The sequence below is a fragment of the Corvus hawaiiensis genome, chromosome 8 (assembly GCF_020740725.1).
Source record: "Corvus hawaiiensis isolate bCorHaw1 chromosome 8, bCorHaw1.pri.cur, whole genome shotgun sequence".
Taxonomy (NCBI): domain Eukaryota; kingdom Metazoa; phylum Chordata; class Aves; order Passeriformes; family Corvidae; genus Corvus; species Corvus hawaiiensis.
The window spans coordinates 12,813,100-12,839,525 of NC_063220.1; the positions used below are offsets into that span (position 1 = coordinate 12,813,100).

General features: G+C 39.6%; 1 protein-coding gene across 1 annotated transcript; it reads left to right on the forward strand.

Moving 5' to 3' along the window:
* The first annotated feature begins 397 nt into the window (after window positions 1–397).
* On the forward strand, window positions 398–20,774 carry PCGF6 (polycomb group ring finger 6). Its single transcript, XM_048311740.1, has 10 exons — window positions 398–757; window positions 1,694–1,793; window positions 3,105–3,201; window positions 3,746–3,801; window positions 4,707–4,766; window positions 5,363–5,471; window positions 7,444–7,471; window positions 8,036–8,134; window positions 14,291–14,377; window positions 19,634–20,774. Exons 1-10 carry the CDS (start codon window positions 413–415, stop codon window positions 19,682–19,684), a joined length of 1,032 nt encoding a protein of 343 aa, XP_048167697.1. The 5' UTR covers window positions 398–412; the 3' UTR covers window positions 19,685–20,774.
* Window positions 20,775–26,426: the final 5,652 nt, after the last annotated feature.

The following is a 26,426-nucleotide window of genomic DNA, read 5'->3' on the forward strand; positions in this document are numbered from 1 at the left end:
GAGTGGTGAGGCACTGGCACAGGGTTGTCCAGCGGAGCTGTGGATGCCCCATCCATGTAAGTGATCCGGGACTCAAAGGTTAGATGGGGCTTTGAGCAACCTGTTCTAGTGGATGTCCCTGCCCATGGCAAGGCGTTTAGAACTAGGTGATCTCTAAGGTCCCTTTCAACCCAAACAATTTAATTCTGTTACGGAATTAAAACCTAATTTTGAATGAAACTGGTGTTGTGTGATTGAGTGTCTTTCGGGACAAATTAACCGTTCATTAGCGAGCCTCTTGGGGAAAAAAAATCAAGAAAGAAGCCGTGGACGATAAAACGATAAAGCTGTTGGAGCTCAGCGCATGCGCGGTAGGGCAGCCACGCGTTCTTTAGAACTACATTTCCCAGTGTGCTCCGCGGCGTTCCCACGCATGCGCCTCGGGCCGCGGACCGACCCGTGCCAGCCCCGGTCCGTGGACATGGAGGGAGACACCGGATCCGGGGTCCCGGCGCTGTCGGGCGGGGATGGAGCGGGCGCGGGCCAGGGCCCGGGCCCGGCCGATGAGGACCGGGACATGGAGGGGGCCCCCAGCTGCTCGGGGTCGCGCTCCCTCCCCTTCGAGTTCGAGCGAGGTCGCTCGGAGTCCAGCGGCGATGAGGACGACGACGACGAAGACGATGAGGAAGAGGAGGTGGAGGAGGAGGAGATGGAGGGCGACACCGGGGCTCGATTCGGGACGGATGACGGGGAGCTCGACTCGGACGACGACCGGGAGGTAAAGGGCGCGGGAGGGTGCCCGGGGCACGCCAGGCCCCGCTCCCGGCGTGCCCCGCGTGTGGGAATGGGCTTGTCATTATTTTTACTATTTTATTATTTTTGTTACTTATTTTAGTATTACCCGCGTTCACTTCATCTGTCTCATTGAAGTGAAGCCTTTACAAACTCTCGGCGTGGCTGAGAGGGTGGTAGACGGTGGCACGTGGGCGAAATGAATGGTGTTATTGAGGGAAAGAAAGCCCTTTAGTCAGGCTTTGAGACGAGAGGAAACGGAATGTTAGAATCTAATATGTCACATCTTTCAGACACATCTCAGATCTTCGCTATTGAAGAAATTTGTTCTTTTTGAAATAGTACTATTCAGCCAAGAAACCTGTTGTGGAGCTACTTCTGTGCGTTCCTGATAAGTATTCTTCATGACCAGAATTCAAAGCAGTGAAATCTCAATCTTTGCTTTAACGTATATTTGTATAATCCCTACCTGTGTGTAGAAACAAGAGATGCCTGTCTCTTGTCATACAAACTCTCTATATGTTGATTTGGGACCCCAACACGATTCCTGAGCATTTTCAAATAATGGTGTTGTTGCCACCACTATCCACTTCAAACTTGCTGACGTGATATTTTGTTAAAAGAGTTTGCCCAAAAGAACTTTTCCCAAGATGATTGTTTAAAGTTTTCTTTTTAGGTATGATTCATGAAACAAATTGGATTACTGTTGTCAAAAAGGTCAATTCAGAAGACTAGGTAAAAGTTTTTAGAAAAGAGCTGTATATGAGGAGTGACTGATCTGTTAGGAAAACCCATTCCTGTAGCATATTGATCCCATTTTTTCCCCATGCATTTAAGGCTGTGGTATTTTGGAAGCTGCAGTCAGGGAATTTCATGGCTTAGCCTGCGTATTCAAACTCTTACCAATTGTCTTTGTTTGCAGCGTATGATAAACCTCGTAGAGTTGACCCCCTACATCCTGTGTTCCATCTGCAAAGGTTACTTTATTGATGCTACAACTATTACAGAATGTCTGCACACCTGTAAGTATCTGTCAGTATTGTCTGCCTAAGGGTATAGTTGCAAATTCAAACAAATTCAGCTGTTGAAATGTTCTGAGGTTGGAAAAATAATTCTCTGTTTAAAGTGAATGCGTGTTGTGTCTGTTCCTTAAGTGAGATATGTTTGTGGGTATTTTAAGCATCAGAAAATAATCAGTCATGAAGTTAGCTTTCCATATTAAGAAGGAAGAAGATGTAGGAAAAGATAAAAGCCCAAGTAAGACAAAAATAGAGCTACTACATACATTTTCTTAATTATTCTTTTTTTAAGTAGGCTCTGGCAATTTGACTGTATAACTGAGAAAAGAAAGTTGAGTGGCTCTGCTTTTAATGGATTAGAAAGTTTCCTAAGCTGTTGTTGATGTGAGCTTGTAAATTCACAAAACCCCATAAGCGCCTGTGTGGAAGTACCGGTTCAGATACAGAAACAGTGGTCTGCACCCACGGGACATTTTGTCCATAATCTGATGAATGGAAATAGGCGGGTAATAACAAACTGATTTCGATGTGCTTGTCTTGTTATTTTCCCCCTCAATCCTAGTGCTAACAGTTTTTCCAGTGCTAACAGAACTGTTTTCTCTCAAAACTAATAAAACACTTTCTGTGAAGCTGACTCTTTCATCCACACCCATGTTCCTACCTGAATCCAAGAATCCTGGTTTACTAGACCTCCCAAACGCTCACACTGCATAGAGGGAAAACTTTCTTTCTCTCTCTCTCTCTCTCTCTCTCTCTTTTTTTTTCCCCCCCTCTTTTTGGGGCACTACTCACTAGTTTGTTTTAGAGCATGAAGTATTCAGCACAGTGTGCAATTTATGAAGAGGCACAACTGTTAGTAAGGACAGCATAATGTTGCAGATGCAACCGTGGGGGTGTCTTAGAACTTTCCTGGTAAATATTATGGAAAAGTTTCCTCTGTTCAAACTGATAGGGAGCTGACTTGACAGTAGGTTATTTATTCTAGGTATTTCCACTCAGTAGCTTTCTGTCCAAATTTTTAAAGGACTTGTAAAACACAATGAAAATGGCAGAGTTATGATGTCTTACCTTGTTTCTACTGAAACTGTTTGTGGGGTGCTTTTCAGCAGTCAGTATTCTGTCTTAGCTCTGCTCACCTTCTACGTACACATTGAACACTCACCCATGCATCCATTGGATTAGGAGTGTTCAGTGACTTCGTTTTGTCTCTGACAAGTTTTGTGTGGGAAGTCTGGGTGTATTTACCCCTTTTGCTTGAACAGATGGCACTGTGTACTGGACATGGGACTCCTACGGGATTTCTTTTCTTTACAGTTTGTAAAAGCTGCATCGTGAGACACTTCTACTATAGCAACAGATGTCCAAAGTGCAATATTGTTGTACATCAGACACAGCCCCTCTATAATATCAGGTAATAAATTTGTCCCATTTTTAAAGATTTGCTACTTGCTTTTAAATGTTTTGTTTTACAGACCTGTAGTGCTTTCCTATTTGAAACAAGGGAATGGTTACAAGAAACACATTTGTTCTTCATTAGGATAAGTTTCATCTCAACAATTAAGATAAAAATACTCTCTTTATTGTTTTATCTAGTTTGTATCCATTTCTAGGGTTTGTTACCCCTGCCCTGGGTATTTTTATGCATTTGCTCAGTGTTACAGGTGATACAAACACTTAACTATTTGCTTGGATTTCCTTTCAAGATGAAGCCTTGTTGGCATGTTCTATTTATTAACTCAAAAAATTGAGTTTTGGTTTCTTGAGCTGTTCATGGGGGGGTGGTGCTTTAAACTTTACATGGCTTCTGTTTAGAGAGATGTGGAGTTGCTGCTCTGCCTCTCCTTGTACATGTCATTTCAATGTTGTGTTTGGCATCTTCATTACAGTTTAAGGAAACCATTTTGTGTTGCACCAAAGACTCATCTTTTTTTTTTTTTTTTTTTTCTATTTCATAGACTGGACCGACAGCTGCAAGACATAGTCTATAAATTAGTTGTCAATCTGGAGGAAAGTAAGTTCTTTTCTTTATTGTATTAGTATATAGAGATTGAAAAAAACAGAAAACAGACTAATTCAAAGTTTGTCTCTACTCTGGACTCTTTAAGATAGTTTAGTGATGTTTGGTTATAAGTTGTAATGAATTAACTGTGACAACTGGCATCTTTCTGGCTGCTAAATGCTGTTGTGGGTAGTGGTGTGTACCTTATCTCATGAAACAAAGCTGTCACTGTATCCAGATAAACATCCAAATAACATTTCATAGTCATTCTTCTTACTTTAGTTGAACTATATTATATCATTCTGTGTAAAAAGTTCACTTGGCTCAGTTAAAAAAAGTTGCTAAGACTGATTCTCTCAAATGCTTTTATTTTTTCCTCACTGCCATATTTATTTATCTGATTTTAGATGTGTTCACCGTCTCATCTCATTTACCTTCAGCTTTGGGAGCCAATGAATCTGCACAGTCCCCTTGGGTGGGCTGAGTGAAATATACAATCTAGGGGATATGTATGGATTATAGATGGTATTGCTGTTTATACCATGAACATATATGTAAAAATATATGTATATATAAAAATATGTCTATATGTAAATATAGTTTTAAAGTACTGTGTTCTATGTGAACATAGTATGAAAATACCATGGTGTGTCATGAGGCATGACAGCCAGAAGGATATTTCTTGCATCTATTTCGGTATTATTTCTGGCCAGTTTTTCTGATTTCCTCCCAGTTTTTATTAACAAAATTTTTAGTCTGGGTTTCTTAAGTGTCTCAGCCTCATGAAATAGTAGTGATGGTGAAGGTCTGTAGAAACTTGAGAAGTTTTTACTGTTCTAACCATTGAAAATTGGTCAATGAAAATGGGTATTTTCAGCATCTGAAACATTTCAATCTGTATTGTGCTTTTTTTTCAGGAGAGAAAAAACAAATGCATGATTTCTATAAAGAGAGAGGATTAGAAGTGCCCAAACCAGGTGAGCTGTAATCACTTCAAGGAACACTCTTAAGGAAATACATATAATATAATTTATTTTTAAGGGCTTTCTTTAAAATATTAGCTCACAACTGAAGGTGGAAGTAGTATTGGAAATACAGGGTTCTTAGTTATCTGGATATTATAAATTGTCACAGGTCTCAGGTTACAAAAATAGATGAATTGGCAACACTTAAACCCTGATCGTGGTTGAAAATTTTTAAACTATGTATTTCGCTTACAGTCAGGATATATATATAAAACGTGCATTAATGTTATTTTCTGGCTGTTATTACAAAGGAGCAAAAATGAGAGCTTCAAAGTCTTTTCAACAATGGGGGATTTTTCTAATTATTTTGTGTCTTTCTATCAAACAAACAAAACTCTTTGGAAAGTGCCATGCTGAAAGCTATTAAAATTCTGATTCGGATACACAGCATAGAATGTAGGAAGAGCTGATTTAGTAATAAAAAAAGAGGATGAATTGCATGGGCTTTTTTACTTGGTGAGCTGTTCTGTTTTGCTCAGTGCATGTTAGTATCATATGCTACTTTTATTTCAAGTTATCTTTGCATTTTGGCTACTTGAATATTTTAGCTGTCCCACAGCCAGTTCCACCGAGCAGAGGAAGACCTCGAAAAGTTCTGGGCTCAGTGTTCCGGATCCCACCAGAACTTGACATTTCCATACTTCTGGAGTTCATTGGGTGAGCTGTGGGCAAATATAAGAGCAACTGACTGACATGAGGGTGCTGCTAGCATGTGTTGGACCATTAACCGGCTCTTGGTTTTCATTAAATGTGCGTTTCTTCCATCTCAAATAGCAGTGGGGAGCCAGTTTTAACTTACAGTGCAATAGTGACAGCCAGCTATGCACAGGTAGACTATGCAGGTAATTAAATGTTTAAGATGTGTCTGCCTATAAAGTAGCTTCCTAGGAAGTACGGTTTTAAAATTTAGATATGTTTTCTTTTTAACAAAGTAGTTCTGTCTCAGTAAACTGAACAGAGAAATCCCTGTCTGTCCCTGTCCCTGATCCCTGTAGGTGGCAGTGCCGTTAATGCTGGATGTGCCCAGAGCAAGCACTCAGCAGCTTTCAAATAATAGAACGTTTTTAGCATTGTGAATCCACGTATCTGCCTTAATTTCAAAGTTCATTTTCTTCATGCCTGACTTGCAGAAGTCAGTTTAGACCTCAAAGCTGGTAAACTTGTATCTGCCTGAGAAACAGGATGAGTTTTGAATCTGTCTTGTTATATTTGGCTTTTAGTAGTTTTATTTTAAACTTTCAGCATTGGCAGCAGAGCACATAATACTGTGCAAATACTATCTATACCATGTGTAACCATCCACTGTGGTTTTGTTGTTTATATGGAGGGAAGCACAGAATGCTTCTAACAAAAAAAGATGATGGCTTAACAGCATCTACTTTGTATTTTATTTTAGTGACTTTTTTAACCTTTGCTATTCTTTGATAATTTATATGGTCAAAATCAGAGAGGTTGTCTTGGCAATGAGAGATTAATAAAGCATTTTGGATAAAGAAAACTTGGAATAGATTGGACCAGCCAGAAGAAATTGTTACTTTGAAAGTCTGACTGTCTACATTGTGTCTCTACAGTATATAGTGTGGTCACCCATGGCTGTGGACTGTATCAAAGAAAATGACAGCTGTGGTGGAAAAGCTTTCTTATGTTTGTTTCATAGTTCATGACAGTTTTACTTATCTCTGTCTGATATCAGGTACATATTTAGAGGTGGACATACTCAGTCACAGTAATTTGAAGTGCCATGTTAATGTGTGGTCTGCACAAGCATTACATTTGTTTGCTGTAGCAAATGGTCAGCTGATTTATAGCAACGCTGGATTTTTTTGCCATCTCCAGTGCAATGAAAATACTGCATTGTTTCCTCTCTCATATGTGCATACTTGCCAATGCGATGCAAGAATAATGAAGTGTCATGTATTGGCCTGAATTAATTGAGAAAGTTACACACTGCACTTACAAGAATGAGGTGTGGAGTATAGATGATCAATGGTAGATCACATCCTCAGGCTGTGCAAATCAGTGAACCTTGGCTGAAGCCAGCTGGAAATTTGGACATTTGCGATCTCTGTGTTTATTTCACGTTCCAGAGAAACACATGCTGCTTTCCTGAGTTCCTTGATAGCATTAGCATTGCTATTGTCATGTGAACAGTCTGGAAGGCCAACATGTGGCCCAGAGAGCCCCTTAGGTAGTTGGGTGTGTCCTGTCACTAATTTCTTAGGCACTGTCTGTTAAAGTTCCAAATATCAAGGATCATGAAGTATGGATGTTTAGGCAGCATCCATATTGCAACCTACTCCTATGAAAATTATTGCTATGTTGTGTTTAAAAATGGCTTTAGGCTGTGTTGGTTTTCATTCACATTTTATGTAGACAAACCTTAACATTTCACAAGAATTCACAAGAAAAATGGAGCAGAAAAATAAAGGGTAGGAGAAAAAGATACATAAATTCAGTCTAATATTATTTCATGTATAGCAGTTTAATGAAAGGAAGAGCCTGAGTTGGGAAAATAAGTTTGATATGCAAGATTCATAAATCAGTAAGTCACTCTTATAATAAAGAGCTTGAGGATATTAATAACTGTTAATCTTAGCAATATTGACTATTTACTCTTTTGCTTTTTCAGAGCTAATGAAGGCACAGGGAATTTTAAGGTACAAATATGATTAAATTTTTCTCTTATGGTTTACTTCAGAAATAATTATAACCTGAGTATATTTAATTTAGTTTGGTTTTCTTATACTGAGTGCAGCTGGAACTTTCATCAGAATAATAATAATCAATCTTGTATTACAGTGTATTTCAAACCTACTGTTGTATAACATCACACCTACCCAGCATTTTTTCTTCTTTTTATCCTTATATTTCACAGTATTTTTTCATCATCTTTTTTCATCTTCAGTATCACCTCTTATCCTTTCTGTCTCATATTTGCCCTTCTTTCTGCCTTGTTGTTTATCCTGGGTTTTTGGGCCACACTAAACATAGGGCTGTTTAAAACATTTAAAAAATAATCAGTTGCTGATTATTTTTTGAATGTTTAAGCAGTGTCTGGAGTCTTAATACATATTTAGTCCTTTCCCTACGAGGTAATCTGCAGGTAGATCAGAGAAGGGTCCAAAAATGTAAGCTGTCTCCCTCTGTTATTGGGCTGTCACTTGGATTTGGAGTTTATGAGGGATTAGTGTCAAAACCTTTAACTTATTTATTCTGTACAGCCTTTGGAAAAGAAGTTTGTACGTGTTTCCGGGGAGGCAACAATTGGACATGTGGAGAAATTCCTCAGAAGAAAAATGGATCTAGACCCTGCTTGTCAGGTATGTCACTTGCTGTAGCAGTCACAAGTTTTCTGTGCTTTGGACAGACATTTCCATTGTTCATTAGATTCTAGAAGTAATGTTAGGGTTTTTTAATGCAGTAAGGATTAAAAAATTAATTGTTTGAAATGTTGTGTTCTGCAAGGAACAACTCTTCTAACTCATCTGCAACCTGTTCACGGTTTCATAGTACTGTACTAATTGGACAGAATTTCTAAAGTGCCATGTAAAATTTCACCTGATGAGATTCAAAGCCAAGAGATTCTGCTGTTAAACTGGACAGGAAAGTGGGAATGTGGGAGCATGCAAAGGCAGAGACAGGTGCAAGCTGAATAGTAGTAAAATTTAACTGAAGACAAACAAGGGCTAAGAAAGAATTATACTGTAGATGAATGTGTTGAAATGAAAGGTATGAATGCAAATACAGACACTTTCCTCCAAATAAGAGTTGAAAGGAGCAGCATATGGTACAAAAGAATTTAGCTTCGTATTTCTCAACCATTTTGAGAGGAACTGCATGTCAAAACCAGTTTCCAGTTCCTCAGTGTATTTCAGCAGCCATTCAGTTGAGAAAGTGGAAGAGTTCCGTAATGTGTAAATAATTCTTAAAGCTGTCAGTTCCTGGAAGATCAAGCTGATGCTGATGTGAATAGGCAAATGGTAGAAGTTAAGTGCTGGGTTTGGAGTTAAGGTTGTTCTCATAGAGCAGTAGCTGTGGGACGATACAGCATGACTGTGTGCCTCAGTAATGAGCGTTCATGCTGCTTACCTTTTCAGTGATGACAAAGAAAATCGGGTATAAATTATTCATCCTGCAGAGGAATTAATGTATTTTCATTTGCTGGTTTCCTCTCAGTGAGAGTTTGTAGCTTTTACATGGTGGTGACTTGATATTCTAAACAGATAAAAGTATCCTCAAAATGAGGCTGGAGAAAATTCTTGCATTAATTGAGTTGTTTATTTGAGGGGAAGGAATTGTTTTGTTTGTTTGGATTTTCTTAAGTCGTATATCAAAATGTCAATTTTCAGGAGCACTGAGCATCTGTCATGGAAACTGTGGGTATCCATCCTTCAAAATCAACCTGGACCCATGTGTTGGGTATCTTTCAGATTTTACAATCTTGAGATCATCTAGTAGAGATAGCTTGAGAATTTTTCTCCCGTTAATTACTTTCTACTTGGACTTTGCCAGACAGGTACCATCCCCTATTAGTGCATAAATGTTATTACATCTCAAAAGCTGATGAGTTCATAGGCTTCCTTTCTCAAGATGTTTCTTGATGCTGAGCCAGTCATTCCTATCTCTCCTAGTATCTAGTTTGCCATCGTGGTGTAAGGCACAATCATTGGCTAATTCTAATCTCTTGGTCTCTTCTGTGCAAGCCCTGCCTGTTTGGAGGAAATGTTAAATCATCTGTCTTGTGCAGAGAGATGCCTTGGCTGCCTTTTTTTCCCATCTTAAATGATGTGCTCCCATCTTTTTTTCAGTAGGTTTTTTTTGTCATTAGAAACCTGTAGTTGATTTTTATGCCCCAAGTCATGACTGTTTTCTTGAAGATATCGGGGCTTATTTTTTAAAAACTACGGAATTTGGGAAATGAAGCTGGAAGTATTTCTTTCTAGCCTGAGTTGATTATTTCTTTGTCATATGGGGACTAAGATTAAAGGAGTGTATGTACTGAGCTGTTACTTTCTCATTGTAGTACACAAAACTGAAGCTGATGGTTTGTTGGTAAACATGCAGAGAGTGAAAGAGATGTCAGATACGTCTTTGAAGATTAGTAAGTCTAATGAAACATGTCTTACTCCAGCTTCCCAGGATGGCTAATAAAACAAACCGTAAAACAAAATTAAGGAGAACCTGATTGTGAATTTGCACGGGCAGAAGAATTTAGAGAACTAGGTTACAAACCATATGTGCAAAGAATTTAAATGTAGAAGATTCTTTGCTGCTTTTTTAGTTGCTGTAGAAATTTGGAAATGTTGAGGACTGCAGTGGTTCATTTCCTGTAGGCTTCCCCAAAGTATGTTAAAAGAAGAAATAGATACTAACTTTGGACAACAAGCTCTTCCTTTTAATATTACTTCTTTAGTCTTAATTTCCAACTCTCTTCATTATCTAAAATAATCCATTTTTATGTAAAATGTCTTGAGTTTGGTGTGTTTAGCTTGGGACTTGAGTCCAAGAATTAGATTTCCTGGGAAGCTAGGAAGTTTCTTTCAGAAACATATGTTTCAGGCATATTGAGCTAAAATGCACTACATTTGCGGTACTTTTTCCTACATTTATCTACAGAAAATTTATTGCAAAAGTTGAATTTTGTCTTACTTGGGGCTCGAAAGGATTTGACTGTAAGGAAGGCACCAGCCTATTTCCTCCTTTCTCTCTTCAGTATATCAATTGCAGTTTTGGTTTCATTGTTGAAACTTCTCATAAGGACGCTAAGTGTGGTTGTTTTGTGAGTGCAGGCAGTTCCTACTGAACATCAGCTTAGTTTGACAGTCTGCAAAAGTGCTATTTGAGAATGTTTCAGTCATTCCCTATTAGAGCTGATTTGGTGACCAAGTGATAGAATGTATGTTACCCACCCGCCTGAACTCCTGACTCTGTTTGGACATTTCTGACTTAATCTTTTCATGTGGAATATGAGCTGATACTCGCCCTTCTTCATTGACCTGCACAAGTGCAATGGATTTAGGTTAATGAAAATGTGAAATAAGCCATCTGACTTGTGTGTGACAGTATATATAAAAGTCTAAAAAGCAGTTTTGAAGTTACTGCCTTTGTTCTTTTTTTTTCCTACTCTGAGGCTTCAAATTGCTTTCAGACTTCTGTATATGCATTTGCAAATGGATTATGATTTAAACTCCCTAGTTTATCTGAAGGTTAAGGCTTCATTTATTTTTATCTACCACTTGAGCTGGCAGACTGTAGTTTTCTCTTTCTGATGCTTTGTTTTGAACTCTGTGCTTTGGGCAACAATTAATTTTCTGTATGTATTTATGTATGCTTCTAATTACAAGGTCTCTCTTGAATATTCTTGCTGGAATTTGTTGGGAGAGGGTGAAAATAATTTTTTGGAAAGTGGAATTGCCAGTAATAGCTAAGTAGGTAACATCTAATAGGAGCTAAATATAGGTTGTGGTGTTTGGAACCCAGTAGGTTCTTGTCTTTGACATCAGAAGTTTTCTTTAGAGTGTGATTTCCTTTAAGGTCCTCCTGTAGCAGCAGCAGTATTCCTTCTTGCTAATTCTTCTGTAAGGATGAGAGAAACTGCTGAAAGACTTGAGCTCAGGTGCTTGGAATTCATTAACGTAGCTGATGGAACAGAAATGTTCTGTAACCAGATGTGCATTCCTGAAAGTGTGTGTATGAACTGCAGCCTTGGGGGGGAGATTGGAAGAAAGGACTCTGTGCTCATACAGTGTAGTTGTTGATGCAATTTCTTTATGCCAGTCTTAACCCTGGAATAAAAGCATCCAGGGCATTTGGAAAGTAAACAGCAGCTAGAGGAAATGGGAAACTCTGACAGCTTTTTGAATAACTAGCCCAAATACTCATGTCAGTCTCTAAAACTCTGTGTTTTCCTTGTCCTTCCCTGGGTAATATGAGTTGGTATAGAAACCATTGATTGAACTCTACTTCTTTCTGGGCCAACTTCTCCCTTGGGATGAGTCTTATGTAAGGTGTTCCTTACATGAACTTTTTCTATTTGTATTTCTGTCTTACTTAGTGAGCATGAATTTATAATTGTCTGTTATGGTGGCTGTTAGAGAAGTAGCTCTTAATAGCAGACATGCCACCTAAACAAAAGAAATGTCATAATGGAAAGCCTACTTAATATTAATAAGAATTTTAACAGAAGGGACTAAGTATTCAGCAGATCCACCTTCATGCTTCCTTTCAGCAAAATGTCCAGCTACAGTTATTGCTGTCTCAGGCAATCAGTACTAGTTGGCTTCAATTTTACCAGTCATTTGAAATTTTAGTAAATTCATAGCACTTTGGTCCTGGTGCCTCTTTTGTAATGGAACATGTTAATTCCTGTATGGCACAAGGATTCCTCTGAGACACATTTCACAACTTACTTTCACACTGACCTGGGATTTTTTTTTTCATCATACGTTTTATTCTCTTGTCTTTACAGAATGAATCCTAGCATAACAATTAGCAGGCAGAATTTCAGGCTTTGGTGCTGGAATTAGGAGATTAAGCATTTGGTATTCAGAGAACTCTAATACAGTAAATGTTAAAAACTCTTCTCAATTTATTATTAGACACTGGCTCTTTAATGACTGCCATTTGAAACTGGAGCAGCAGGTACAACAGTGGGATACTTTCAAACCAGCATTCTAATTCTGTTTTGAGAGATTGTCAGCAGCTGCGACTGTCTGTTTGCATCCTGTATTGGTCAAACAGATTAGATTTTCTATGTCTGTAGAATATATAAAACATTTATGTGTTATGTTTCATTGGGAGCAGGATTGAGTTTTCAGTGCATTATGGTATAAAAATTGTAGAAGTAAGTTTATAAAGCAAAAGTAATTAAAGTTGTATCTCTGGAAAGCAAAGCAGTCATGGCTGTCTTCCTGCAGTAATAACTGTAGAGGTTAGAATGCATGGAAGATAGCAGAATAACTGCAGCCAGTTTTCCAAAAGAGAAAGAAATATATTTTTCAAGTGCTGTGTTAAGTACCTCAAAAGTTAACGTTAAATATGTGAGTATATATGGACCAATATCTAATCAGTGTTTACTGTTAAGTCCACTCAAATTTTTACTTCCTGGCTTTCTTGTAGAAGCTAAAAGCACAAGTACTACTAAGCAGTTTACATCTTTTGCACATTACCAATCAAATGTGAAGAGAATATTCTGCATCATTCTCATACAATACAGATGGTGCAGTGAATTAGTTCTTTTTGAGCCTCTGAGGAGTAGAATTCCCACATTCCCAAGTCTCAGAACAATGTGGTCTGCCAGCATAAGTCTTACTAAATCTCTTCATGAAGAACAAGAGAGAGGTAGTGGGTCAGCTTGCAGAAGAAGATAAATCTGGAGAAGTGGAATAGCTGCAGCACAGCGTGCATCCTGGGTGGAAAGTGGCTGTGTAAGACGTCATGATATTGCAGCGTGCTCCCCAACTGCTGCAGGGGCAGAGCTTAGGCAGTTCCCTTGCACAAAGCTGTGGGACAGCTCACTGTCAATGCTCCTACCTTCAGTTTTGAGGTCTTGTCAATTAACAAATGAGAGCACTATCGTTTCCTTATCTAGAAATTGCTCGTAAGGAAAAGGTAAGCAAGCTGAAGTTGAGAGAGAAAAACAGTGCTATGTTAACTGCTCTAATTTGGAACATTTGAGACTGGATTTACATTATGCACTGTAAATACATGGTAACTTTATAGAAGGGCCTGTTTTTCATAATAGTCAAGGCAAGGAATTCAAAATACCTGATTATGGTTTGTGTTTTCGACAAAATTATGTTTCTATGGGCAGTTACTAAACAGAAGTGCCTCCTGTGGAATTGCAGGCACCACTGATAGAGTTCAGCTGCAGGAGAGGACAATGCATGGAACTGCTGAGTGTGCCCTGCAGCTGCACCCCAGGAATACTGACTGAGTGCATGCTGAAGGAGGACTGTGTGATGTAATTGCTGACAGTGGCGTGCACCAGGGTGCTCTTTTCTATTAAGACACTTCTTCCAAACAGCTTTATTAAGTGGAATTAGTCATGTGTTTTCTCACTCAAGATAAGAATAAGGGTGGCAATGGCTCACTTTCTGTTGGTGGCACAAAAAAGTTTCCCTCTTCTGCAACTGATGAATGACTCCAGATGTTTGTGTGGTTGTTTTAATATATGATCTAAATTCCCATTAAATTCATCACAGCTATTACTAAATAGCTTGCTTCAGTGGACACCCCAAACTGAGTGAAACAATAAACTGTCCTCTCTGCTCAGCAGTGAGCACAGGTCAGGGCCATGAGAGGCATTAGGGCAGTGCAGTAGTGCTGTGAATGCTAAATACATTTGGACAACAGAGATGAAGATGGCTTAGTGTCTAACATGCTAGAATTTAACTCTGCTAATAAAAAAGGGCTTGGATACTGTTTTGCTACTCCAAAGGTAAGTTGGACTTCACCATGCTTGTGTTTTTTTGCAGGTGGATATAATATGTGGTGATCACCTGCTGGAGCACTACCAGACACTGAGGGAAATCCGCCAAGTCATAGGAGAGAGTGCAGTACAGGTACATGGCAGTTGGGGCTTTGTTCCAGGTATTCTGTTTCAAAACAGAAGACTTCTCTCTTAAGCCCTCAGGTAGCACCAGCTTGTCTGAAGAAGTCACTTAGAAAAATCTCTCCAGCTTATGCAAAATTGTTTTTATCTTGTAAATAGAGTTGACAAGTGTACCGTGTTCTTGCTGGTCTCATGATGTTCTGGATATGAGGGGTTTGTTTTGGGGTTTGTTTTGGGGTTTGTTTTGGAGGTTTTTTCCCCCCCAAAACAAGTTGCTGTCTTATCAGTAATAAATTGTACCAGCCATTCTTTCAATTAACATTCCTTGGTTTTCCTCTCTGGCAAATGCATCGCTGCAGGAAGTCAGAGGACAAATCCCAAATAAGGCTATCCTTGTGACTGGGTCAGGAGAATAAACTTGTTCAAACACACACAAACCAATGATAGAGGGTAATGAATGCAGTAAATGTGCTTGATACATATTGTATTGGTTCTGGTCACAGCATGAGTTTATGGCCAGCTATTTCTTGTTGATAACTTGCTGTCTTTAGTGTTGCTGGCTTTGCAAATAAGAATGCAATTTTTTTTAAATTCTTTGTGACTCTTTTGAAAGCATCTTTAAAGGATCACACTGTTTTAGAAGCGCTGCAAAAACAATGAAGTGCTCTGTCAAGTGCATAGTAAGATAGAGATGTAAAATTATGATATATGATAAACTGTGTATTAATCTAAACTTGGAAGTCTGAAAAGTTAATATTTAATACAGTGTGAAGAAATAGGATTAGATTGGTATTTTATTTGGAAAGCAGTCTTAGCAGAAGGGCTAAAATCAGCTCTCCTCACTTGTTTGTGTACACACATGCACAAACCTTTACATTTAAAATTCCTGCTGAGCTCTCTTATTCTACAAGAAAGCTTTTGTGTTGGGAGCAGGAAGTGAAAATCTGATTTTGAGATATCTTGGATTTTGCATCACTTGTACCTGATTTGAATCACTAGGAGGGGTGCCAGAGTCAGGGCAGAGGTATTTGGCTCATGTTAATGTTGGCAGACATTAAAAGTCTGTGAGGCTTGTGCTGTTTCTGCAGTTGAAGGGAATGAATGCCACATCTGATGCCTTAGCTGTTTTATAATAGCATGAAGAAGAAATGAAAATGTAACCTAACCCAGTTTGGGGAGCAGGGGATTGAAACTGGGAGGAAGTGGGTACTGGTGACAAACTTGTTTCTAACATTATGAATCACTGTAAGTAAATTCAGCAATCAGCACATAGTGATGGAAGTGCCCTCTACTAGAAGCTTCGGTAAATGGCAGGGGGATGATATATTTCTCAGTCCAGGGGTATAGTCACATATATGGTTTTAGACTTGAACTTAGCACAAAAGCTTTCCATGTATGAGAAATGCTCTTGGGGGAGCACTTCAAGGAATACTGCATCAGTTTCATTTCTTGTCAGAATTGGGTCTGCCTGATTGATGTTTAGTGATGAAGTACCAGTCAGCAGCTCCACGAAGAGAGCAGTTGTCTGGGGATGCATTCTCCAGTGATGTTTCAAGTCTTGTTTATTACCAAACCAGTATGCTAGCAGTTAATTCTCTCAAGGCTTCTCTACTGGACAAACAAACAGGAAAAAAAAATCTTGGCTTTTTGTGAAGTTTTGTTCTTTTATAGTCACTTTTGTCAGGAAATTTGAAAGACAGGTTCATCCTTAATTTCTCTTCATTTTGTTAGAAAACCTCTTAGGATGCCAAATAGTTACAGTAGGAACGTTGCTTCTTTTTTGATACTGAAATAATTGTGACATTTTCATGTTCTTTAGTCTAACATGATATAATTTTGTAGAAATCAAGACAATGCGTTTGTAGGGTTAAAAAAACCTTGGAAAATATTTTTAGATAATCACCCATGGAAAAAAATCCCAACAGACAGGTCAAGTCTAAAATAGTGAGAGTTGTTTGTTTCTCACCAGGACGTGAAATTCAGTAAGGGGCACAGTTGTCCTGGCCAGTGAAACTACAAATACAGAGGAATGTTTGATGAATTTTACATTAAACTCCAAGGGCATCTTGTGCCTTTGTAACTTTCCAGCCTTTCCAAATCAGTGTTGGAGCTTGGAATGTCCCTAACAGCTCTCACCAGGATGCTGAGACACTGTTCAAAACTGCTGTTGTCATTTACAGGTTTCTGAGGTTCATTGTAGATGCTTCATGCAAAGAAAACTGCTTCAGTAGCTACTTCTGCAACAGAAAGTCATTTAAAGGAATAACATTGGGCTCTTTTATTTAGATGAGTACCACCACAGTTAGAGGAGAAAAATAGCTGCTATTCTGAGTCAAGTTCATTCATGTTAGCAGTTATTCTTTTTGCTGGGAAAAGTGATTATAAAAATGCAGATAAGTTTCTCTTTGGCAAATATATTAATTTTAATGTGCATTCTTTGGTAGCATTTGCAGTACAGCATAACATACATTGTGTGTGATTGATTTTTCTGGACCATAATCACTGTCAGGGGTTTAGTGGCTTTTACTTACACTGAATGGTTCTTAAGATTTGTTTGTGAAGATTTTGGGTGTTGTATTTGTTTTTGGTGGTTTTTTTCCTAGTGACTAGTACTGTGTAGTGATGCCTTAGAGCCTGACTAAATGAAAGTGTCCTGGAGGTGCAAGCTAGCAGGATTTTAGCTCTTCTGGATACATTTCTGCCTTTCCAACAAGTGTGGGAAGACCAAGTGTAATCTGATGATAAAATAAATATTCCAGACATTGGCCCCATAGTAACCTGTTAGGGTTGTTTTAATTGGAGTAAATAGGCAACCAAGTTTAGTGGTTTGAATGTAAGCAATTAACATGTTCATTTCTGAGTAGTTGATTGAAGGCTAAAAAAGAGTCAGTACTAAATCTCGTTTAATCTTTTAAGATATTTTGACATTACTGAAATAAGGTGGTTGGTTAAAATTTCCTAATTAGCTGAAAGTAGGATTTCTAGCTCTGTTTAGGGCAAAACCATAAAAAACTCACTGACAGAATTTATATAATAAGAAACAACTTTGCTTTTTTTTTTTTTTTGAACAGTGTGAAACTTGTGGAATTTGCTGCAAGGTGTGATCAAAGACATTTAGAGAAACTTTTAAAGGCTCAGTTTTGTTACCAGGCATTGAGATCTGCCTGTAATTAAGAGTGTGATCAAGTAGCTGAGGAAGGAAGCTCGTTATTAACTAAATGGGAATATAGCTTCTTCCCTGTATTACCTTCCTCCCTTCTGCTGCACAAGTGCAACCTTATCCAAGCTGCTGGTTATTTTCACTTGTCTAAAACTGGGCCTTCTCAGAGTTCTGCATCACTGATGGATATAATGAACTCACACATGGGAAAAGCTGAAAGGAGTAGCTTCCTTGATGTCCTTGGACCTTGGCACAGAGGTTTGGCAGATTATAATGGTCTCTTTGTAGCTCTCACCTTTTTGTAACCCAGTGCTATTGTACTATTTTTTGGTCTCCTGAGCTAGGCAGCAAGAGCTGTGCTCTAATTTAATTACTGTGACCTTCTAGCACACATTTCCTATGGAAGTGATTTACTCTTTGCTATGGGGTTATTGAATTTGGAAAGTGGGGCACTTTTTGTTGCTGCTGCTCTTAGAACATCAAAAGGGGTGTATGCTCTGATGTTTTGGTCTGTCAGTTCCACTCTAAAGTTTATAGCTGGGTGTAACAGATGGGATCCTTCACAATTTTTTTAGGGTCACAAATGTGTGTCAAAGGACACTCGAGAGCTTTGCTGTTCTTTTGTGCCTGTCTGAGTTAGCCTTGAGATTTGTAATGAGCAGTGAGAGCTCATTCTCTGTTTGGACTTCCTTTTAATAACAGTATCTAGAGAGAGCAGCTGGACATAGATAGAAACGTGTAATAATTTACAAGTGAATAATTACAGAGTGAGAAGTGCCAGTACTGAAGTAACTCTCAGCTTCTCTTTGTAGAAAAGGAATTGCAGTGGGTTTGGCCTTGGGTGTTAACAGGGCTATTTCCTTTAAATGTCCTACTGCCAAATGTACCATTTGAAAACTATTCATCAAAGAATACATTGTAGCATTTTCTTCTTGTATAAATATTTCTTTTCTTTAAGAAACTGGAAAATAGAGGAAAAACTGGTTTTGACCACAATTTTTCTCCAAAAAATAAAGTTTTGAATGTGTCTTATTTTCTCTTTTGAAGGAACTAACAGGCACAAAGTGTAAGTACCTTTGGGAAAGTATAGCAATGTTTTTATGTGCCAAGAGGTTCCTGAGTAACCTCTTAGAACCTGTTCCACCTAACAAGAAGCCAGGACAATCAGGCTTCTCTCTTCATATTGCAATGCTGGTATTCCAGTTTATGCTAGCCACCTGTGAGTTAAAGCTCCTGTTTCGTCCTGTAAGCCTTTCAGGAGTTAGCAATGGATTCCTGGTTATTAACAGGATGAGAAGAAGTTAGTGAGCTAATACATTATCTTACAACCTGCGTGTTAATAGATAAAAACATCTGAAGCAAAATATGGTAGAAGTTCTAACATGTCAGCTGGTACTAATGTAGTTCTCTCTTCAAAAGAAAATTTTTTTTTAAGTCTGCCCATATAAACAGGTGTAATACAATGTCAGGTTCCCAGTGGATCTGTGGTGGAAGCAGACTAAGTGCTAGGCCTTTCAGCAGCTGTGTGTGAATTGACATAAGCAAGACTAATGGGTCAGAAGTGTCCTGTTTCCCAGGTGAAAGGGTTTTTTCATTATGTTGAGCAGTCTTTGAAGAGGAGAAACATGAGTTAATAAACTACTAGTTTGTCATTTTGAGGTCTTTTAATTCAATATTATTACTCAATAAATGTATGTAGTAGTAGTCTAGACTCTTCTACAACTTCTGGCAGCACCTTCTAGAACTACTTAATGGATTACTTTTTTTTTTGCTCCACCATATGATGTGGATATCAGCACGACTTGTAAACAAGAGCTTACTGTATGAAGATAATGCAATTAAAACTTTTAAAATAAAAGCAGTACCAGATTTTACTTTTCTTTTTAACACCCTTCTCCATCTGAAAGAGGAGAGGGGAATACAATTATTTGCCTTGATATATCAAAACTTGCCTTGTCCATACGGAAGGGACACGGTATAAAAGGGTGATATTGTACCTGGGGTCCTGCCATGCAGCAATTGTTGTACCAGGTGGTGACAGAAATGCCTCGAGGAGAAGGGAAAGTGCTATGATGAAACAGTTTCTTTCTCTTCTCTTCTCTCTAGGATGGTCTACTTGTGCTGCACTATGGCCTGGTGGTATCTCCACTAACTTAAAGGTTGCTGGAATATCAGAAGGCAAAAGAATCTGAAGTCATGGAGCTTCTTCACTGCTGTTTCTCACCAAAGAAGCCATCGCATTTCCTGTGGCAGGAAGCAAGTGAAAGGAACCACCGTAACTGCTGTGTGCTTGTAATGTAGTGTCTGACTTCACCACTGTAAAATATTGCAGCTTCCGTAAGTACAGCTGTAGATGTTGCTATGCTTCATGTCACAAATTACTATCTTCAAATTTCACTCAGCTCAGGGAAATTAAATGCTCAAAGTAGCTGAATTTTTTTTACTTTCTAAAACCACAAGATTTCACAGGGTGAACAGCCTTTTTTCCCTCTAAGCTCTGAGATATCTCTTGCTGTCTACGTGTCTAGCTAGAACAGTGCACTCAGGGATGATCTTCAGTGAGCAGTATAATTTGTTTTGGGGAAGAGACAGTCATTTGCCTAAAAAAAAAAAAAAAGAAGTGTACTGTGATCATCTGTCTTTGGATGTGATTTGGGGAGAGGAAGGAAACTTCAGAAATGCAGACCAAAATAGGTAGAAAATGATGCAGCATAAGCATTGTTTTTTGAGAAGTAGCATTAAATTTAGTTGTTTTTCTTGAAGAAAGACAATTTTGTTTGCACTGGAAATATATTTGCTGGTAGTTTGGCTTAAACCAAATGGTGGATCATGCATCTCTAGTGTGAATGGAGATGAGCTAGCTGTAAGCTGGTTAAACTATGCATGAAAAAAAAAAGTAGCACCTCTTTCTACCTGCTTGCTGTATATAAAGTAATCACTGTCAACCTGATTCTTCTATCATGTAAAATATGTCAACTCACTTGACTGTTAGAAGCAGAAATCCATTCACTTTAGCACATACCTCTCCAGCAGCTGTGAAAATGGTTGCTTTTTCCACTCTTTCTGATGTGTTCTAGTGCATTGCATTGTAGTGGAGACCAGGGTTGAGTAATGTAATACCTGCCTGTTACTACCAGATTCACGGAAGACATTAGGTGACTTTAATTTTAACATGTTAAAATACTAGGTTTTGTGACAACTGTAACACTTCAAATTTTCTTCTGTTTAAGATTTCCGTGTTGTCTTGTGCAGCATTAAGGATCAGAGAGCTCTGTGTGTTATGGTCTTGCTGCATACTGGGTCATCAGTGTGGGGATTCATGAAAGCTTCCATCAGGCAGCACGCTCCTTGCCTTCCCTACAGTCAGTGCAGGGAAAAGGAAGAGATTCCTTTGTAAGGCATTTTAGAGCACCTAAGTTACAGAACCACAGAATTGTTAGGGTTGAAAGACCTCTGGAGATCATCCAGTCCAACCCCCTGCCAAGGCAGGGTCACCTGGAGTAGGTGACACGGGAATGCATCCAGGTGGGTTTTGAATGTCTCCAGAGAGGGAGACTCCACACCCTCCTTGGGCAGCCTGTTCAGTGCTGTGCCACCCTCAGTGTGAAGAAGTTCTTCCTTCTTCCAATCCTCCTTTATTTCTTTCAGTCAGCTGGTGAGGCAGCAGCAGTGACTGTGGTAAGTCCAGGGCTGAGGTTTTGATTGAGCTGTACAGGGGTTCTGGAGCTTGGAGACATCCGAGCAGCAGCCCTGAGCTCCATCCAGACTTGGAAGCCCTGGACAGCCAGTCAGGCATGGAGGGGACATTGCCAGGAGCAGTGAGGGGGATTTAAGTGTCAGTAAGGAGCAGAGCAACCTTTTGTGGCCTCTTCTGGGCCCCCTCCAGGAGCTCCTTGTCTTTCTTGTACGGAGGAGCCCAGAACTGGACACAGCACTCCAGATGTGGCCTCACCAGGGCTGAGTAGAGGGGCAGGATCACTTCCCTTAGACCTGCTGGCCACACTCTTCCCAATGCACCTCCAGATTCCATTGCCCCCCTGGCTGCAAGGGCTCAAATGTGTTTGTTCACTGTCAGCCTAAGAGGACTGGCATCCTTTGTCTAAGGAAAGCTTTCATGAATCGTCCCTCAGGTCTTTACAAGAAAACATTGTTTTGTCTGGGAAGGTGGTACCATAACAAAAAAAAAGTTTTGTTTAAAGTAATTCTCCTGATGCTTCTAAAAAAATATAACAAAAAGCCTTTTTAGCTACAAACTCCTATTTTACCTTTAAAGTTTGTATAAAAGTAGTGTTTAAAATGCAGCAGAAAATGAGATTATTTTGTAAACACTTTGTGAGTTGTGTTGATAAAAGATTATATATTGTAACAGTAAAATAAACTTTATTTTAGCCAATTTAAAATTGAGCCCTCTTGTTTCCGTGCCGTGTTTCCTATGTCAGCCTCAGAATTAAAGTAGATTATAGTGAAACTGCTGAATGTGCTCTGGGGTTGTTAGAATGACAAATTTCAATTAAGAGACTGAATGGTGAAGGGTAATTCAATACCAAACTCTCTACTGGAGCTAAGTGTGGTATTGTTAGCTGGAGTAACATGAAATCTCTGGGACTCTCTTTTTAATGTGGATCTTAGTGAGAAATAGCTCAGTAAAGATGTCAAGATGATTTTTCCACAGAAATACAGGAGAAATAATCGTGTCGTTTACAGGACCCCTTTTTTCATCAACAAGAACATCTTTTTGTGAAAGCCACCTCTCAATTATTTTCTTTCATGTTTATGTCTGTTGTTACCAAGCCCCTGTGAACTGGATCTTTCTCTGCCTCTGGAATTAAGGCAGCTGGTTCAAATACTCCATATTGCCCCCATTATCACTCAGGGGTTTGTTTTTGATTTATAGCTCTGTGCTAAAATACCATTATCAGTATAGTCACATTTTACATTGCAAATTCACCCCTAATCCTGGCTTGTACTTCATTTCTAAAGAAGACTCATGTGCAGAGTTTAGCAGCTGTATAGAAGCTGATAGTTAATTCAAATTAATGTCATTCTAGGATGCATTTGACTTGCATGGCCCTGAGAGGGCTGTGCTGCCACTGGCACTAATGTCAGTGTCAAATTCTGTTTTTCAAAAAATATAAGGGGCTCCTGGATATTTTCAAAGGATTTTCCTTTTGGGTAAATCACATACCAGCTAACATGCAGAAGGCCAACACTCCCTTCTTCACCCTTTCGGTGGCTTAATGAGGAGGATTGAAGGTCTGTAGCCTGAGGTATTTTGACAAGAATGCTTAGTGACCTGTTATTTCCCTTTTGTCCACTTCCCTTTATTTCTTCCTCACCTGCCTTCAGAAAGTGTATTTTTAGCATAGTTTTCCTGGCTGAACATCCTGCTTTCTTTCACCTGAAGGCACTGATGTGTTCCTGCTCTCCAGTGCTGCAGATCCCCTGGGGCACATCCGTGTGCAGCAGGGTGACCTTTAGCTATTGCCAAGGCTGAGCTGGGGCTCTGTGGTTTCCTGCATAATCAGCCTGCTTGCTTTAAAATGTGCCAATCTTCTTTCAGCTCCCCTGCTGCAGTTTTATTTCTGTTGGTCTCTTTTTAACCTTGGCTTTCCTCCAGCTTCTTTTGGTGCTGATGATAGAAGAGCATCTGTAACAACAGGCCGTCTATGGGATGGCATCTCTGACCTCATGGGAGATGAGCCAGCCTCATGCTCTGCAACTGAGGGAAGGTGTGCTTGGGCTCATTCATTGTTTTGCAGACACTATGTTTCTTTACTTAATGAAATAGTTCCAGTTTTACTTTCTTGCTACCTTCTTAACAGCATCATGGCTAACACAGATCCTAATTAAATACTGCTTGTAAATGCAGCATAATTCTGAGTTCCTTTACAGGTCTGCTAATTCCCAGGAAGAGGAGATGATGAGCCTTAGTTTCCAGACTTCTTATAAACACAGAATCAAGGTACAATCAAGTCGTGAGCACTGAGTCATATTGGTTACATTCTGCCTGTTTTCATTGTGTCCAGCACAGACTCAGTGTAATAAGAAGATAAGGTTCAGAGACTGATGCAATGTGCAGCAGCTGAGCCCTCTAAGCAGAGGGGACCTGCAATGGCCAGGGATAGCTGTCATTTGTGTCCTGAACACGACAGTGCACCCAGCCTGGATCTGCACTGCCACCAGACTGTGGCACACGTGAGCCAGGGGAGCTCTTAAAGCTTATTTCTGTCGATGTGAAACAACTGAAGAGTTTTATTGAAAAACCATTCGAGCTTGTCTAATACTAGCCCATGTTGAATTTATTTTCAGGGAGTCATTAGGCATTTATGTGCAATGATTTATGTTAACATATTTTTAACAGTCACTAGCAAAATTACATCCCTAGCATTTCTGGTTTTACTTTTCTTCAGTGTGGAATATTATTAGTATGAAATCTGTGCTCAGTACAAATGAGTGGAGGGCTTCACTCCAGCAGTTGAGAGAAAGCCTATTAACAGATACAGGAGTTTTATGTATTGCATGCCTTTCTTTTAAAGAGATTGTCACATTGTCCCCATGAATCTTTTAATATGCTCAACAGAATGCACCAAGGGCCAGCCTGAACGTTTACATTCTTTAAAATGTACTTTTGAGGCTGTCATAAATACCTGCTGAGAGATTGAGAGACGTTGCAAATGGTGCATTCATTTCTGCTTTTTATTTGGTTTTTCTACCTCCTGTTTCTTCTGTTCAGCAGAAAGAGAACCAAGGTGACCACAAATGGAATTTTACCATGTCATCTTTAAGACACCCTTGTTGAATGAGCCAAAGGATATTTACATTTACTGAGCTTTCAGAATGTTGCCATAGATACAGGTTTAATCACTGGACAGGGCAAATTTTATTGTTTTTGAGAGAGGAATGGTAATCACATCTGAGGTGAAATGCAATATTGATTGGCTGCTCTGTAGCTGCAGAATTCTTGCTGGAGCTGCATCACTATCTTCACTAGGTTTGGATTTAGTCTAAAACAGTGCACTTGTGTCAAATGCAGCAGTGGTCTGCAAAAGAAGTATTTCCCAAAGTGGAAAAGAGAACTTGCATTTTCTAATTGTGTGGTAAAATAGTCTATTTGGAAATGACCACTTAAAATGTAATGTTTCCAAGGGAAACATCAGCAGTAGAAAAGTGGGTGGCGGGCACTTGGCAAAGACTGAGAAAAATTGTGTGTTCCTGTGAGAGCTACTTTGGAGCCCTTGGTGTTGTGGCAGCCATAACCTCTGTCCTCTGAATGGGTCTTCTGGTGTCCAGTAGGGGAAGCTCAGCTTCTCAGTCCATGAGAATCTTTCACCTGTGTACCTGATACCGTGAAAGTGAGAGGGGTTTGGTATCTTTGAGACTTCCAGTGCTCTCAAATGTGGCTGAAGTTAAGCTGATGAGCATAAGAAATGATCGGGGAGGACGTAGGGGGTAAAGAGGACATGGAGTCACAGTATGATCCTATAATCCTTGCTTCCTTAAGAATCTAGCCTGAATGTTTTGGCTTGCTGAATCATTTTGGCTTGCTTCAGGCATTCTTATTCATACATCTCCCAGGCCTTATTGCTAGACTAGGAATTTGCTAATGAGGTGTCATATCTGGGGCTTTCGGCTTTTTTTGTTGTTGTTTTTGCATTTCCATTGAAATTTGCTTAAAATGAATGATGTTCTGAGCCTTAGTGCAAACCACGTTTTTCAGTCTGGTCTCAGCTTTTCCAAATGGCTTGTTCTTACAGACCACACTTGGGTCTGCATATGCATCATCTCAGGGAATGACTACGTGTCTGTCAGAGCATTTACAAGGCTGCTCTGGACACTGGGGAGCCAAGAACTTGTTTCTCCTTGTGCTCTCTGCAGAGATGCAGGCAGGCAGCAGCTGCCTCTTGATTCAAAGGCAAAGGAGCAGAGTGACCCTGCTGTGATAGGAATGGACTTTGGGCGTCTGCTGTTTCAGAACTGATACAGCACCTCAAGGGCTTTGCTGCCATCAGCAAGTGAATGTGTAGCTGGGGCTCTGGAATTGCACTCTGACATTTTCTGGGTATTTCCCTTCCATCTAAGCAGATGTTTAGCATGGACACTGTTCCTTCTTAAAGTCATGTTCTATGTCAGTTCTGGGCAGCACAATGTCTGCTTTAACAAGGATGTAATTGCTTGTCACAGGGTTGCAGGCTCATCTCTGGTTGAGATGAAGACCCCTGCAAAATCTGTAGGAGTGCTTTCCCCCTGACCCCCCCAGCTCTGCAGTCCCTCTGGTTCAGCTGGAAGCGCTGGAACAGACCAAGGTCAATGAACATTCTCCCACCCCACCCCAAGCAGTGCCCTGTTTGCATGTTGTGCTGCATTTGCCAAGTGATCCTTATTCCCATAGGCCTGAGAAGACTTGCATGAATGAGCTGGCATTGCTTGTGCTATTTTGACATAAACTCTGCTTCACAGTGTCAAACCACAGTGATGTGGACATTTGATCATTCAGAAGCATCTGTTTGGCTGCTGGTGTTAGGGCTCTGTGTGGATCACTCTCTGCAGGAAGAAGCTCTTTTCCTTAAAGAGGTGTCTGTGCCAAGAGCTGGCAAAGAGAGAGTTGGCTGGATTCAGCCAAAGGTGCCGGAAGAGACTTTGCTCTGAATTGCCTATTGATTCCTTCTTGCTGAATGACAGCGTTCTTCCTCAGTCTGGAAAAGGAGATGGTTGCACTCCTGCCAAAGGAAAATGTTTGGGGTTTGTGGGTTTTTTCCTTTGGCTGCTTTTTCTTTGGCTTACTTTTTAATTAATTCCAGCATCTGGATAAGTGTCATTAGCAAAACTTCTCCGTGTGCAGCAACTTTGTCTGTTTTCAAGAAGCTGTACATCTCAGCTGCGTGAGCCAGCATCTACATCC

What these genes read in the sequence shown, in the direction of transcription:
- PCGF6 (XM_048311740.1), top strand. Translation starts at nt 413, where the DNA reads ATGCGCCTCGGGCCGCGGACCGACCCGTGCCAGCCCCGGTCCGTGGAC. An exon ending in AGTTGTCAATCTGGAGGAAA is followed by an intron (nt 3,802 to 4,706) that starts GTAAGTTCTTTT and finishes CTTTTTTTTCAG; the next exon opens with GAGAGAAAAAACAAATGCAT. An exon ending in ATACTTCTGGAGTTCATTGG is followed by an intron (nt 5,472 to 7,443) that starts GTGAGCTGTGGG and finishes TTGCTTTTTCAG; the next exon opens with AGCTAATGAAGGCACAGGGA.